Here is a 19,457-nt window from a genome sequence, read left to right on the forward strand (position 1 = left end):
CACAATTCCTGACAATTAATCCTAGTAAAAATTCCCTGTCTTTGGTCCGTTAGGATCACCACTTTATTTTAAGAATGTGAAATGTCAGAATAATAGTAGAGAGAATTATTTATTTCAACTTCTATTTCTTTAATCACATTCCCAGTGGGTCAGAAGTTTACACTCCATTCATATTTGGTAGCATTGCCTTTAAATAGTTTAACTTGTGTCAAATGTTTGGGTTGCCTTCCACAAGCTTCCCACAATAGGTGGTGTGAATGTTGGCCATTCCTCCTGACAGAGCTGGTGCACACTCTTTATCAGTTCTACCTCAAAAAATGTATGGGATTGAGGTCAGGGCTTTGTGATGGCCACTCCAATATCTTGACTTTGTTGTCCTTAAGCCATTTTGCCACAACTTTGGAAGTATGCTTGGGGTCATTGTCCATTTGGAAGACCTATTTGCGACCAAGCTTTAAATTCCTGACTGATGTCTTGAGATGTTGCTTCAATATATCCACATCATTTTCCTCCCTCATGAAAGCATCTATTTTGTGAAGTGCACCAGTCCCTCCTGCAGCACAGCACCCCCACAACATGATGCAGCCACCCCCGTGCTTCATGTTCTATTTTAGTTTTATCAAACCAGAGGACATTTCTCCAAAAGGTACGATCTTTGTCTCTATGTGCAGTTGCAAACCGTAGTCTGTTTTTTTTTATGGCAGTGGCTTCTTCCTTGCTGAGGGGCCTTTCAGGTTATGTCGATATAGGACTCGTTTTACTGTGGATATAGATACTTTTGTACCTGTTTCCTCCAGCATCTTCACAAGGTCCTTTGCTGTTGTCCTGCGATTGATTTGCACTTTCCGCACCAAAGTATGTTCATCTCTAGGAAACAGAACGCGTCTCCTTCCTGGGCGGTATGACGGCTGCGTGGTCCTATGGTGTTTGTACAGATGAACGTGGTACCTTCAGGCGTTTGGAAATTGCTCCCAAGGATGAACCAGACTTGTGGGGGTCTACAATGTTTTTTTTCTGAGGTCTTGGCTGATTTCTTCTGATTTTCCCATGATGTCAAGCAAAGAGGCACTGAGTTTGAAGGTACACCTTGAAACACATCCACAGGTACACCTCCAATTGACTCAAATTATGTCAATTAGCCTATCAGAAGCTTCTAAATCCATGACATCATTTTCTGGAATATTCCAATCTGTATAAAGGCAGTCAACTTAGTGTATGTAAACTTCTGACCCACTGGAATTGTGATACAGTGAAATAATCTGTCTGTAAACAATTGTTGGAAAAATGTATTGTGTCATGCACAAGGTAGATGTCCTAACCAACTTGCCAAAACTATAGTTTGTTAACAAGAAATTTGTGGAGCGGTTGAAAAACGAGTTTTAATGACTCCAAACTAAGTGTATGTAAACTTCTGACTTAAACTGTATGTTTAACATATACATTCTTAGCCTGAAGGAACGAATGCAGTTGTTTTTGTGTGTTTTCAGAGTGTCCAACAGAGGGTCCGTCTCTGCTGCTGGTGTTGAAGTGGGGCGGGGAGCTGACCCCGGCAGGCAGGGTACAGGCTGAGGAGCTGGGCAGGGCCTTCCGCTGCATGTACCCTGGAGGACAAGGTACAGCACTCTACAACTGGACACTCCTACTACCTCTGGTTCCACTCCTCAGCTCTACACTATATACTACCTCTACACTATATACTACCTCTACACTCCTCACCTCTACACTATATACTACCTCTGGTTACACTCCTCACCTCTACACTATATACTACCTCTACACTATATACTACCTCTACACTATATACTACCTCTACACTATATACTACCTCTACACTATATACTACCTCTACACTATATACTACCTCTACACTATATACTACCTCTACACTATATACTACCTCTACACTCCTCACCTCTACACTATATACTACCTCTACACTCCTCACCTCTACACTATATACTACCTCTGGTTACACTCCTCACCTCTACACTATATACTACCTCTACACTATATACTACCTCTACACTATATACTACCTCTACACTATATACTACCTCTACACTATATACACCTCTACACTATATACTACCTCTACACTATATACTACCTCTACACTATATACTACCTCTACACTATATACTACCTCTACACTATATACTACCTCTACACTATATACTACCTCTGGTTACACTCCTCACCTCTACACTATATACTACCTCTACACTATATACTACCTCTACACTATATACTACCTCTACACTATATACTACCTCTACACTATATACTACCTCTACACTATATACTACCTCTACACTATATACTACCTCTACACTATATACTACCTCTACACTATATACTACCTCTACACTATATACTACCTCTACACTATATACTACCTCTACACTATATACTACCTCTACACTCCTCACCTCTACACTATATACTACCTCTACACTATATACTACCTCTACACTATATACTACCTCTACACTATATACTACCTCTACACTATATACTACCTCTACACTATATACTACCTCTACACTATATACTACCTCTACACTATATACTACCTCTACACTATATACTACCTCTACACTATATACTACCTCTACACTATATACTACCTCTACACTATATACTACCTCTACACTATATACTACCTCTGGTTACACTCCTCACCTCTACACTATATACTACCTCTACACTATATACTACCTCTACACTCCTCACCTCTACACTATATACTACCTCTACACTATATACTACCTCTACACTATATACTACCTCTACACTATATACTACCTCTACACTATATACTACCTCTACACTATATACTACCTCTACACTCCTCACCTCTACACTATATACTACCTCTGGTTACACTACCTCACCTCTACACTATATACTACCTCTACACTATATACTACCTCTACACTATATACTACCTCTACACTATATACTACCTCTACACTATATACTACCTCTACACTATATACTACCTCTACACTCCTCACCTCTACACTATATACTACCTCTACACTATATACTACCTCTACACTATATACTACCTCTACACTATATACTACCTCTACACTCCTCACCTCTACACTATATACTACCTCTGGTTACACTCCTCACCTCTACACTATATACTACCTCTACACTATATACTACCTCTACACTATATACTACCTCTACACTATATACTACCTCTGGTTACACTCCTCACCTCTACACTATATACTACCTCTACACTATATACTACCTCTACACCCTCACCTCTACACTATATACTACCTCTACACTATATACTACCTCTACACTATATACTACCTCTACACTATATACTACCTCTACACTATATACTACCTCTACACTATATACTACCTCTACACTCCTCACCTCTACACTATATACTCTACCTCTACACTATATACTACCTCTCTATATACTACCTCCTCACCTCTACACTATATACTACCTCTACACTATATACTACTACCTCTCACCTCTACACTATATACTACCTCTACACTATATACTACCTCTACACTATATACTACCTCTACACTATATACTACCTCTACACTATATACTACCTCTACACTATATACTACCTCTACACTATATACTACCTCTACGCTCCTCACCTCTACACTATATACTACCTCTACACTATATACTACCTCTACACTATATACTACCTCTACACTATATACTACCTCTACACTATATACTACCTCTACACTATATACTACCTCTACACCCCTACCTCTACACTATATACTACCTCTACACTATATCACCTCTACACTATATACTACCTCTACACTATATACTACCTCTACACTCCTCACCTCTACACTATATACTACCTCTACACTATATACTACCTCTACACTCCTCACCTCTACACTATATACTACCTCTACACTATATACTACCTCTACACTATATACTACCTCTACACTATATACTACCTCTACACTCCTCACCTCTACACTATATACTACCTCTACACTATATACTACCTCTACACTCCTCACCTCTACACTATATACTACCTCTACACTATATACTACCTCTACTACCTCTACACTATATACTACCTCTACACTATATACTACCTCTACACTATATCACCTCTACACTATATACTACCTCTACACTACACCCCTCACCTCTACACTATATACTACCTCTACACTATATCACCTCTACACTATATACTACCTCTACATATATACTACCTCTACCCCTCACCTCTACACTATATACTACCTCTACACCCCTCACACTATATACTACACTATATACTACCTCTACACTATATACTACCTCTACACTATATACTACCTCTACACTATATACTACCTCTACACTACACCCTCACCTCTACACTATATACTACCTCTACTACCACTCCTCACCTCTACACTATATACTACCTCTACACTATACTACACTATATACTACCTCTACACTATATACTACCTCTACACTATATACTACCTCTACACCCCTCACCTCTACACTATATACTACCTCTACACTATATACTACCTCTACACTATATACTACCTCTACACTATATACTACCTCTACACTATATACTACCTCTACACCCTCTACCTCTACACTATATACTACCTCTACACTATATACTACCTCTACACTATATACTACTGGTTACACTCCTCACCTCTACACTATATACTACCTCTACACTATATACTACCTCTACACTATATACTACCTCTACACCCTCACCTCTACACTATATACTACCTCTACACTATATACTACCTCTACACTATATACTACCTCTACACTATATACTACCTCTACACTATATACTACCTCTACACTATATACTACCTCTACACTATATACGACCTCTACACTATATACTACCTCTACACCCCTCACCTCTACACTATATACTACCTCTACACTATATACTACCTCTACACTATATACTACCTCTACACTATATACTACCTCTACACTCCTCACCTCTACACTATATACTACCTCTACACTATATACTACCTCTACACTATATACTACCTCTACACTATATACTACCTCTACACTATATACTACCTCTACACCCCTCACCTCTACACTATATACTACCTCTACACTATATACTACCTCTACACTATATACTACCTCTACACTATATACTACCTCTACACTATATACTACCTCTACACTATATACTACCTCTACACTCCTCACCTCTACACTATATACTACCTCTACACTATATACTACCTCTACACTATATACTACCTCTACACTATATACTACCTCTACACCCCTCACCTCTACACTATATACTACCTCTACACTATATACTACCTCTACACCCCTCACCTCTACACTATATACTACCTCTACACTATATACTACCTCTACACTATATACTACCTCTACACTATATACTACCTCTACACTATATACTACCTCTACACTATATACTACCTCTACACCCTCACCTCTACACTATATACTACCTCTACACTATATACTACCTCTACACCCCTCACCTCTACACTATATACTACCTCTACACTATATACTACCTCTACACTATATACTACCTCTACACTATATACTACCTCTACACTATATACTACCTCTACACTATATACTACCTCTACACTCCTCACCTCTACACTATATACTACCTCTACACTATATACTACCTCTACACTATATACTACCTCTACACTATATACTACCTCTACACTCCTCACCTCTACACTATATACTACCTCTACACTCCTCACCTCTACACTATATACTACCTCTACACTATATACTACCTCTACACTATATACTACCTCTACACTATATACTACCTCTACACCCCTCACCTCTACACTATATACTACCTCTACACTATATACTACCTCTACACTATATACTACCTACCTATATACTACACTATATACTACCTCTACACTATATACTACCTCTACACTCCTCACCTCTACACTATATACTACCTCTACACTATATACTACCTCTACACTATATACTACCTCTACACTATATACTACCTCTACACTATATACTTCACCTCTACACTATATACTACCTCTACACTATATACTACCTCTACACTATATACTACTACACTCACCTCTACACTATATACTACCTCTACACTATATACTACCTCTACACTATATACTACCTCTACACTATATACTACCTCTACACCCCTCACCTCTACACTATATACTACCTCTACACTATATACTACCTCTACACTATATACTACCTCTACACTATATACTACCTCTACACTATATACTACCTCTACACTATATCCTCACCTCTACACTATATACTACCTCTACACTATCTACACTATATACTACCTCTACACTACCTCTACACTATATACTACCTCTACACTATATACTACCTCTACACTATATACTACCTCTACACTATATACTACCTCTACACTATATACTACCTCTATATACTACCTCACACTATATACTACCTATATACTACCTCTACACTATATACTACCTCTACACTATATACTACCTCTACACTATATACTACCTCTACACTATATACTACCTCTACACTATATACTACCTCTACACTATATACTACCTCTACACTATATACTACCTCTACACACTACACTATATACTACCTCTACACCTATACCCCTCACCTCTACACTATATACTACCTCTACACTATATACTACCTCTACACCCTCTACACTATATACTACCTCTACACTATATACTACCTCTACACTATATACTACCTCTACACTATATACTACCTCTACACTACTATACTACCTCTACACTATATACTACCTCTACACTATATACTACCTCTACACTATATACTACCTCTACACTATATACTACCTACACTATATACTACCTCTACCCTCACCTCTACACTATATACTACCTCTACACTATATACTACCTCTACACTATATACTACCTCTACACTATATACTACCCTCTACACTATATACTACCTCTACACTCCTCACCTCTACACTATATACTACCTCTACACTATATACTACCTCTACACTATATACTACCTCTACACTATACTACACCTCTACACTATATACTACCTCTACACTATATACTACCTCTACACTATATACTACCTCTACACTATATACTACCTCTACACTACTATACTACCTCTACACTATATACTACCTCTACACTATATACTACCTCTACACTATATACTACCTCTACACTATATACTACCTCTACACTATATACTACCTCTACACTATATACTACCTCTACACTATATACACCTCTACACTATATACTACCTCTACACTATATACTACCTCTACACTATATACTACCTCTACACACTACCTATACTACCTCTACACTATATACTACACCTCTCTACACTATATACTACACTATATACTACCTCACACTATATACTACCTCTACACTATATACTATACTCACCTCTACACTATATACTACCTCTACACTATATACTACCTCTACACTATACACTATATACTACCTCTACACTATATACTACCTCTACACTATATACTACCTCTACACTATATACTACCTCTACACTATATACTACCTCTACACTATATACTACCTCTACACTATATACTACCTCTACACTATATACTACCTCTACACTATATACTACCTCTACACTATATACTACCTCTACACTATATACTACCTCTACACTATATACTACCTCTACACTATATACTACCTCTACACTATATACTACCTCTACACCCCTCACCTCTACACTATATACTACCTCTACACTATATACTACCTCTACACTATATACTACCTCTACACTATATACTACCTCTACACTATATACTACCTCTACACCCCTCACCTCTACACTATATACTACCTCTACACTATATACTACCTCTACACTATATACTACCTCTACACCCCTCACCTCTACACTATATACTACCTCTACACTATATACTACCTCTACACCCCCTACACCTACACTATATACTACCTCTACACCCCTCACCTCTACACTATATACTACCTCTACACCCCTCACCTCTACACTATATACTACCTCTACACCCTCACCTCTACACTATACTACCTCTACCTCTACACTATATACTACCTCTACACTATATACTACCTCTGGTTACACTCCCTCACCTCTACACTATACTACCTCTACCCCTACCTCTACACTATATACTACCTCTACACTATATACTACCTCTACACTATATACTACCTCTACACTATATACTACCTCTACACCCTCACTATATACTACCTCTACACTATATACTACCTCTACACTATATACTACCTCTACACCCCTCACCTCTACACTATATACTACCTCTACTACCTCTACACTATATACTACCTCTACACTATATACTACCTCTACACCCCCTACCTCTACACTATATACTACCTCTACACTATATACTACACCTCTACACTATATACTACCTCTACACTATATACTACCTCTACACTATATACTACCTCTACACTATATACTACCTCTACACTATATACTACCTCTACACTATATACTACCTCTACACTATATACTACCTCTACACTATATACTACCTCTACACTATATACTACCTCTACACTACTATACTACCTCTACACTATATACTACCTCTACACTATATACTACCTCTACACTATATACTACCTCTACACTATATACTACCTCTACACTATATACTACCTCTACACTATATACTACCTCTACACTATATACTACCTCTACACTATATACTACCTCTACACTACCCTACACTATATACTACCTCACACCCTCACCTCTACACTATATACTACCTCTACACTATATACACCTCTACACTATATACTACCTCTACACCCCTCACCTCTACACTATATACTACCTCTACACCCCTCACCTCTACACTATATACTACCTCTACACTATATACTACCTCTACACTATATACTACCTCTACACCCCTCACCTCTACACTATATACTACCTCTACACTATATACTACCTCTACACCCCTCACCTCTACACTATATACTACCTCTACACTATATACTACCTCTACACCCCTCACCTCTACACTATATACTACCTCTACACTATATACTACCTCTACACCCCTCACCTCTACACTATATACTACCTCTACGCTCCTCACCTCTACACTATATACTACCTCTACACTATATACTACCTCTACACTCCTCACCTCTACACTATATACTACCTCTACACTATATACTACCTCTACACCCCTCACCTCTACACTATATACTACCTCTGGTTACACTCCTCACCTCTACACTATATACTACCTCTACACTATATACTACCTCTACACTATATACTACCTCTACACTATATACTACCTCTACACTATATACTACCTCTACACTATACTCCTCACCTCTACACTATATACTACCTCTACACTATATACTACCTCTACACTATATACTACCTCTACACCCCTCACCTCTACACTATATACTACCTCTGGTTACACTCCTCACCTCTACACTATATACTACCTCTACACTATATACTACCTCTACACTATATACTACCTATTCACTATTTGGTCAAACCCAAATGATTTGACATCAAAAGCAGCCCTGGTTTCAATTGAATTCAGTTGAACTACATGTAGATAACCGCTATACAGTGTTTGATAAGAAAACTTCCCTGCTTGTCCATACATACAGTAACACTTTTCTCGAGCCCTGGGTTTGTCTTCAGGGAGAACTTGGGACATATTGGCCCAAATCATAACTCAGTTTTTAGTAAATCATGTGTTGAGGTTAATGGGGTATTTTTTTGTACGAGCTCAAATTAGGCATGCGGCTCTAAAGTTGGGATTCGTTCCAACGGCACTTCTGCCCTTCTCATTGCTGAAGGGAAATCAGGATGGGCTCTTGGATTCATCATGGACGACTATTACACAACCTGCAGGAGGATTCATTATGGACGACTATTACACAACCTGCAGGAGGATTCATTATGGACGACTATTACACAACCTGCAGGAGGATACATTATGTTCAAATCAAATCAAATGTATTTATATAGCCCCCCGACACATAAACTACTGCAGCATAACTATTACACAACCTGCAGGAGGATTCATTATGGACGACTATTACACAACCTGCAGGAGGATTCATTATGTTCAAATCAAATCAAATGTATTTATATAGCCCCCCGACACATAAACTACTGCAGCATAACTATTACACAACCTGCAGGAGGATTCATCATGGACGACTATTACACAACCTGCAGGAGGATTCATCATGGATGACTATTACACAACCTGCAGGAGGATTCATTATGGACGACTATTACACAACCTGCAGGAGGATTCATTATGGACGACTATTACACAACCTGCAGGAGGATTCATCATGGACGACTATTACACAACCTGCAGGAGGATTCATCATGGACGACTATTACACAGCCTGCAGGAGGATTCATTATGGACGACTATTACACAACCTGCAGGAGGATTCATCATGGACGACTATTACACAGCCTGCAGGAGGATTCATTATGGACGACTATTACACAACCTGCAGGAGGATTCATCATGGACGACTATTACACAGCCTGCAGGAGGATTCATTATGGACGACTATTACACAACCTGCAGGAGGATTCATTATGGACGACTATTACACAACCTGCAGGAGGATTCATTATGGACGACTATTACACAACCTGCAGGAGGATTCATTATGGACGACTATTACACAACCTGCAGGAGGATTCATCATGGACGACTATTACACAGCCTGCAGGAGGATTCATTATGGACGACTATTACACAACCTGCAGGAGGATTCATTATGTTAGACTATTACACAACCTGCAGGAGGATTCATTATGTTCAAATCAAATCAAATGTATTTATATAGCCCCCCGACACATAAACTACTGCAGCATAACTATTACACAACCTGCAGGAGGATTCATTATGGACGACTATTACACAACCTGCAGGAGGATTCATCATGGACGACTATTACACAGCCTGCAGGAGGATTCATTATGGACGACTATTACACAACCTGCAGGAGGATTCATCATGGACGACTATTACACAACCTGCAGGAGGATTCATCATGGACGACTATTACACAACCTGCAGGAGGATTCATCATGGACGACTATTACACAGCCTGCAGGAGGATTCATTATGGACGACTATTACACAACCTGCAGGAGGATTCATCATGGACGACTATTAAACAACCTGCAGGAGGATTCATCATGGACGACTATTACACAACCTGCAGGAGGATTCATTATGGACGACTATTACACAACCTGCATGAGGATTCATTATGGACGACTATTACACAACCTGCAGGAGGATTCATCATGGACGACTATTACACAACCTGCAGGAGGATTCATTATGGTCGACTATTACACAACCTGCAGGAGGATTCATTATGGACGACTATTACACAACCTGTAGGAGTATTCATTATGTTAGACTATTACACAACCTGCAGGAGGATTCATTATGTTAGACTATTACACAACCTGCAGGAGGATTCATTATGGACGACTATTACACAACCTGCAGGAGTATTCATTATGTTAGACTATTACACAACCTGCAGGAGGATTCATTATGGACGACTATTACACAACCTGCAGGAGTATTCATTATGTTAGACTATTACACAACCTGCAGGAGGATTCATTATGTTAGACTATTACACAACCTGCAGGAGGATTCATTATGTTAGACTATTACACAATCTGCAGGAGGATTCATTATGGACGACTATTACACAACCTGCAGGAGGATTCATCATGGACGACTATTACACAGCCTGCAGGAGGATTCATTATGGACGACTATTACACAACCTGCAGGAGTATTCATTATGGACGACTATTACACAACCTGCAGGAGGATTCATTATGTTAGACTATTACACAACCTGCAGGAGTATTCATCATGGACGACTATTACACAACCTGCAGGAGGATTCATTATGGACGACTATTACACAGCCTGCAGGAGTATTCATTATGGACGACTATTACACAACCTGCAGGAGGATTCATCATGGACGACTATTAAACAACCTGCAGGAGGATTCATTATGGACGACTATTACACAACCTGCAGGAGGATTCATTATGGACGACTATTACACAACCTGCAGGAGGATTCATTATGTTCAAATCAAAGCAAATGTATTTATGTAGCCCCCCGACACATAAACTACTGCAGCATAACTATTACACAACCTGCAGGAGGATTCATCATGGACGACTATTACACAACCTGCAGGAGGATTCAATATGTTAGACTATTAAATAACCTGCAGGAGGATTCATTGTGGACGACTATTACACAACCTGCATGAGGATTCATCATGGACAACTATTACACAATCTGCAGGAGGATTCATTATGGACGACTATTACACAACCTGCAGGAGGATTCATTATGGACGACTATTAAACAACCTGCAGGAGGATTCATTATGGACGACTATTACACAATCTGCAGGAGGATTCATTATGGACGACTATTACACAACCTGCAGGAGGATTCATCATGGACGACTATTACACAATCTGCAGGAGGATTCATTATGGACGACTATTACACAACCTGCAGGAGGATTCATTATGTTAGACTATTAAACAACCTGCAGGAGGATTCATTATGGACGACTATTACACAACCTGCAGGAGGATTCATTATGGACGACTATTACACAACCTGCAGGAGGATTTATTATGGACGACTATTAAACAACCTGCAGGAGGATTCATTGTGGATGACTGTTACACAACCTGCAGGAGGATTCATTATGGACGACTATTAAACAACCTGCAGGAGGATTCATTATGGACGACTATTACACAACCTGCAGGAGGATTCATCATGGACGACTATTACACAACCTGCAGGAGGACGACTATTACACAACCTGCAGGAGGATTCATCATGGACGACTATTACACAGCCTGCAGGAGGATTCATTATGGACGACTATTACACAACCTGCAGGAGGATTCATTATGTTAGACTATTACACAACCTGCAGGAGGATTCATTATGTTCAAATCAAATCAAATGTATTTATATAGCCTGCAGGACACATAAACTACTGCAGCATAACTATTACACAACCTGCAGGAGGATTCATTATGGACGACTATTACACAACCTGCAGGAGGATTCATCATGGACGACTATTACACAGCCTGCAGGAGGATTCATTATGGACGACTATTACACAACCTGCAGGAGGATTCATCATGGACGACTATTACACAACCTGCAGGAGGATTCATCATGGACGACTATTACACAACCTGCAGGAGGATTGACATTACACAACCTGCAGGAGGATTCATTATGTTAAACTATTAAACAACCTGTAGGAGGATTCATCATGGACGACTATTACACAACCTGCAGGAGGATTCGTTATGGATGACTATTACACAACCTGCAGGAGGATTCATCATGGATGACTATTACACAACCTGCAGGAGGATTCATTATGGACGACTATTACACAACCTGCAGGAGGATTCATCATGGACGACTATTACACAACCTGCAGGAGGATTCATTATGGACGACTATTACACAACCTGCAGGAGGATTCATTATGGACGACTATTACACAACCTGCAGGAGGATTCATTATGGACGACTATTACACAACCTGCAGGAGTATTCATTATGTTAGACTATTACACAACCTGCAGGAGGATTCATTATGTTAGACTATTACACAACCTGCAGGAGGATTCATTATGGACGACTATTACACAACCTGCAGGAGTATTCATTATGTTAGACTATTACACAACCTGCAGGAGGATTCATTATGGACGACTATTACACAACCTGCAGGAGTATTCATTATGTTAGACTATTACACAACCTGCAGGAGGATTCATTATGTTAGACTATTACACAACCTGCAGGAGGATTCATTATGTTAGACTATTACACAATCTGCAGGAGGATTCATTATGGACTACTATTACACAACCTGCAGGAGGATTCATCATGGACCACTATTACACAGCCTGCAGGAGGATTCATTATGGACGACTATTACACAACCTGCAGGAGTATTCATTATGGACGACTATTACACAACCTGCAGGAGGATTCATTATGTTAGACTATTACACAACCTGCAGGAGTATTCATCATGGACGACTATTACACAACCTGCAGGAGGATTCATTATGGACGACTATTACACAGCCTGCAGGAGTATTCATTATGGACGACTATTACACAACCTGCAGGAGGATTCATCTATTGGAGGATTCATTATTAAACAACCTGCAGGAGGATTCATCATGGACGACTATTAAACAACCTGCAGGAGGATTCGACTATTACACAACCTGCAGGAGGATTCATTATGGACGACTATTACACAACCTGCAGGAGGATTCATTATGTTCAATTCAAAGCAAATGTATTTATATAGCCCCCGACACATAAACTACTGCAGCATAACTATTACACAACCTGCAGGAGGATTCATCATGGACGACTATTACACAACCTGCAGGAGGATTCATTATGTTAGACTATTAAATAACCTGCAGGAGGATTCATTGTGGACGACTATTACACAACCTGCATGAGGATTCATCATGGACAACTATTACACAATCTGCAGGAGGATTCATTATGGACGACTATTACACAACCTGCAGGAGGATTCATTATGGACGACTATTAAACAACCTGCAGGAGGATTCATTATGGACGACTATTACACAATCTGCAGGAGGATTCATTATGGACGACTATTACACAACCTGCAGGAGGATTCATCATGGACGACTATTACACAATCTGCAGGAGGATTCATTATGGACGACTATTACACAACCTGCAGGAGGATTCATTATGTTAGACTATTAAACAACCTGCAGGAGGATTCATTATGGACGACTATTACACAACCTGCAGGAGGATTCATTATGGACGACTATTACACAACCTGCAGGAGGATTTATTATGGACGACTATTAAACAACCTGCAGGAGGATTCATTGTGGACGACTGTTACACAACCTGCAGGAGGATTCATTATGGACGACTATTAAACAACCTGCAGGAGGATTCATTATGGACGACTATTACACAACCTGCAGGAGGATTCATCATGGATGACTATTACACAACCTGCAGGAGGATTCATTATGGACGACTATTACACAACCTGCAGGAGGATTCATTATGGACGACTATTACACAACCTGCAGGAGGATTCATCATGGACGACTATTACACAGCCTGCAGGAGGATTCATTATGGACGACTATTACACAACCTGCAGGAGGATTCATTATGTTAGACTATTACACAACCTGCAGGAGGATTCATTATGTTCAAATCAAATTCAAATGTATTACACAGCCTTATTATACAACCTGCAGGAGGATTCATAAACTACACAACCTGCAGGAGGCATAACTATTACACAACCTGCAGGAGGATTCATTATGGACGACTATTACACAACCTGCAGGAGGATTCATCATGGACGACTATTACACAGCCTGCAGGAGGATTCATTATGGACGACTATTACACAACCTGCAGGAGGATTCATCATGGACGACTATTACACAACCTGCAGGAGGATTCATCATGGACGACTATTACACAACCTGCAGGAGGATTCATCATGGATGACTATTACACAACCTGCAGGAGGATTCATTATGTTAAACTATTAAACAACCTGTAGGAGGATTCATCATGGACGACTATTACACAACCTGCAGGAGGATTCGTTATGGATGACTATTACAGAACCTGCAGGAGGATTCATCATGGATGACTATTACACAACCTGCAGGAGGATTCATTATGGACGACTATTACACAACCTGCAGGAGGATTATTATTACACATGGACGACTATTACACAACCTGCAGGAGGATTCATTATGGACGACTATTACACAACCTGCAGGAGGATTCATTATGGAGACTATTACACAACCTGCAGGAGGATTCATTATGGACGACTATTACACAACCTGCAGGAGGATTCATTATGGACGACTATTACACAACCTGCAGGAGGATTCATTATGGTTAGACTATTAGACTATTACACAACCTGCAGGAGGATTCATTATGGACGACTATTACACAACCTGCAGGAGGATTCATTATGTTAGACTATTACACAACCTGCAGGAGGATTCATTATGTTGAGACTATTACACAACCTGCAGGAGGATTCATTATGGAGACTATTACACAATCTGCAGGAGGATTCATTATGGACGACTATTACACAACCTGCAGGAGGATTCATCATGGACGACTATTACACAGCCTGCAGGAGGATTCATTATGGACGACTATTACACAACCTGCAGGAGGATTCATTATGGACGACTATTACACAACCTGCAGGAGGATTCATTATGAGACTATTACACAACCTGCAGGAGGATTCATTCATGGACGACTATTACACAACCTGCAGGAGGATTCATTATGACTATTACACAACCTGCAGGAGGATTCATTATGGACGACTATTACACAACCTGCAGGATTCATTATGGGACTATTACACAACCAGGATTCATTATGGACGACTATTAAACAACCTGAGGAGGATTCATTATGGTTCGACTATTACACAACCTGCAGGAGGATTCATTATGGACATTATGACTATTACACAATGCAGGAGGATTACACAACCTGCAGGAGGATTCATTATGGACGACTATTACACAACAATTCCTACACAACCTGCAGGAGGATTCATTATGGACGACTATTACACAACCTGCAGGAGGATTCATTATGGACGACTATTACACAACCTGCAGGAGGATTCATTATGTTCAAATCAAAGCAAATGTATTTATGTACAACCCTGCAGGATATTCTATTAGCATAACTATTACACAACCTGCAGGAGGATTCATCATGGACGACTATTACACAACCTGCAGGAGGATTCATTATGTTAGACTATTACACAACCTGCAGGAGGATTCATTATGGACGACTATTACACAACCTGCAGGAGGATTCATTATGTTAGACTATTACACAACCTGCAGGAGGATTCATTATGGACGACTATTACACAACCTGCAGGAGGAGGATTCATCACCTGCAGGAGGACTATTAAACAACCTGCAGGAGGATTCATTATGGACGACTATTACACAACCTGCAGGAGGATTCATTATGGACGACTATTACACAACCTGCAGGAGGATTCATTATGTTCAATTCAAAGCAAATGTATTTATGTAGCCCCCCGACACATAAACTACTGCAGCATAACTATTACACAACCTGCAGGAGGATTCATCATGGACGACTATTACACAACCTGCATGAGGATTCATCATGGACAACTATTACACAATCTGCAGGAGGATTCATTATGGACGACTATTACACAACCTGCAGGAGGATTCATTATGGACGACTATTAAACAACCTGCAGGAGGATTCATTATGGACGACTATTACACAATCTGCAGGAGGATTCATTATGGACGGCTATTACACAACCTGCAGGAGGATTCATCATGGACGACTATTACACAATCTGCAGGAGGATTCATTATGGACGACTATTACACAACCTGCAGGAGGATTCATTATGTTAGACTATTAAACAACCTGCAGGAGGATTCATTATGGACGACTATTACACAACCTGCAGGAGGATTCATTATGGACGACTATTACACAACCTGCAGGAGGATTTATTATGGACGACTATTAAACAACCTGCAGGAGGATTCATTGTGGACGACTGTTACACAACCTGCAGGAGGATTCATTATGGACGACTATTAAACAACCTGCAGGAGGATTCATTATGGACGACTATTACACAATCTGCAGGAGGATTCATTATGGATGACTATTACACAACCTGCAGGAGGATTCATCATGGACGACTATTACACAATCTGCAGGAGGATTCATTATGGACGACTATTACACAACCTGCAGGAGGATTCATTGTGGACGACTGTTACACAACCTGCAGGAGGATTCATTATGGACGACTATTACACAACCTGCAGGAGGATTCATTATGGACGACTATTACACAACCTGCAGGAGGATTCATTATGGACGACTATTACACAACCTGCAGGAGGATTCATCATGGACAACTATTACACAATCTGCAGGAGGATTCATTATGGACGACTATTACACAACCTGCAGGAGGATTCATCATGGACGACTATTACACAACCTGCAGGAGGATTCATTATGGACGACTATTACACAACCTGCAGGAGGATTCATTATGGACGACTATTACACAACCTGCAGGAGGATTCATCATGGACAACTATTACACAATCTGCAGGAGGATTCATTATGGACGACTATTACACAACCTGCAGGAGGATTCATCATGGACGACTATTACACAACCTGCAGGAGGATTCATTATGGACGACTATTACACAACCTGCAGGAGGATTCATTATGGACGACTATTACACAACCTGCAGGAGGATTCATTATGGACGACTATTACACAATCTGCAGGAGGATTCATTATGGACGACTATTACACAACCTGCAGGAGGATCCATTATGGACGACTATTACACAACCTGCAGGAGGATTCATTATGGACGACTATTACACAACCTGCAGGAGTATTCATTATGGACGACTATTACACAACCTGCAGGAGGATCCATTATGGACGACTATTACACAACCTGCAGGAGGATTCATCATGGACGACTATTACACAACCTGCAGGAGGATTCATTATGGAATTTCCCAGGTCTTTAGTGGTTTTATTTCAACCTCATTACATGAACCATATTTCATCCCAGGTATGAGATGCGAAGGACTGTTTCTTTTTCATGCAAACATAATCCCGAGTGGCGCAGCGTGTCTAAGACAGTGCAAGACGCGTCACTGCAGTCCCTGGTTCGAATCCAGGCTCTATCATAACCCGCCGTGATTGGGAGTCCCATAGGGCGGCGCATAATTTGCCCAGTGTTGGCCGGGGTAAGCCGTCATTGCAAATAAGAATTTGTTCTTAACTGACTTAACTAGTTCAATTTTAAAAATCCAGTTGACGTCTTTTTGAATCACCAATGTTCGCGACCTCATCAACTTTTTGCAGAGTCTGTGCCGTTGCGTAAGTGGGTACCCTTTCTTCACGCTTTACCTTCCTCTGTGATGTCCTGTAAGCCGGATGTTCCTTCCTTCTCTGATGTCCTGCAAAAGCCTGATGTTCCTTCCTTCTCTGATGTCCTGCAAAAGCCTGATGTTCCTTCCTTCTCTGATGTTCCTTCCTTCTCTGATGTTCCTTCCTTCTCTGATG

At 40.0% G+C, this 19,457-nt stretch overlaps 1 protein-coding gene across 3 annotated transcripts in view; it reads left to right on the forward strand.

Moving 5' to 3' along the window:
• The window catches only part of ppip5k1b (diphosphoinositol pentakisphosphate kinase 1b), a 150,433-nt gene that overhangs the window by 53,364 nt on the left and 77,612 nt on the right, over nt 1-19,457 (forward strand). For all 3 annotated transcript variants that reach the window (XM_052480800.1, XM_052480799.1, XM_052480801.1), the window contains exon 15: nt 1,488-1,613. In XM_052480800.1, coding sequence (XP_052336760.1) covers nt 1,488-1,613 — 126 coding nt within the window. The remainder of the gene's footprint in view (nt 1-1,487; nt 1,614-19,457) is intronic.

The sequence above is a fragment of the Oncorhynchus keta genome, chromosome 26, assembly GCF_023373465.1.
Source record: "Oncorhynchus keta strain PuntledgeMale-10-30-2019 chromosome 26, Oket_V2, whole genome shotgun sequence".
NCBI lineage: Eukaryota > Metazoa > Chordata > Actinopteri > Salmoniformes > Salmonidae > Oncorhynchus > Oncorhynchus keta.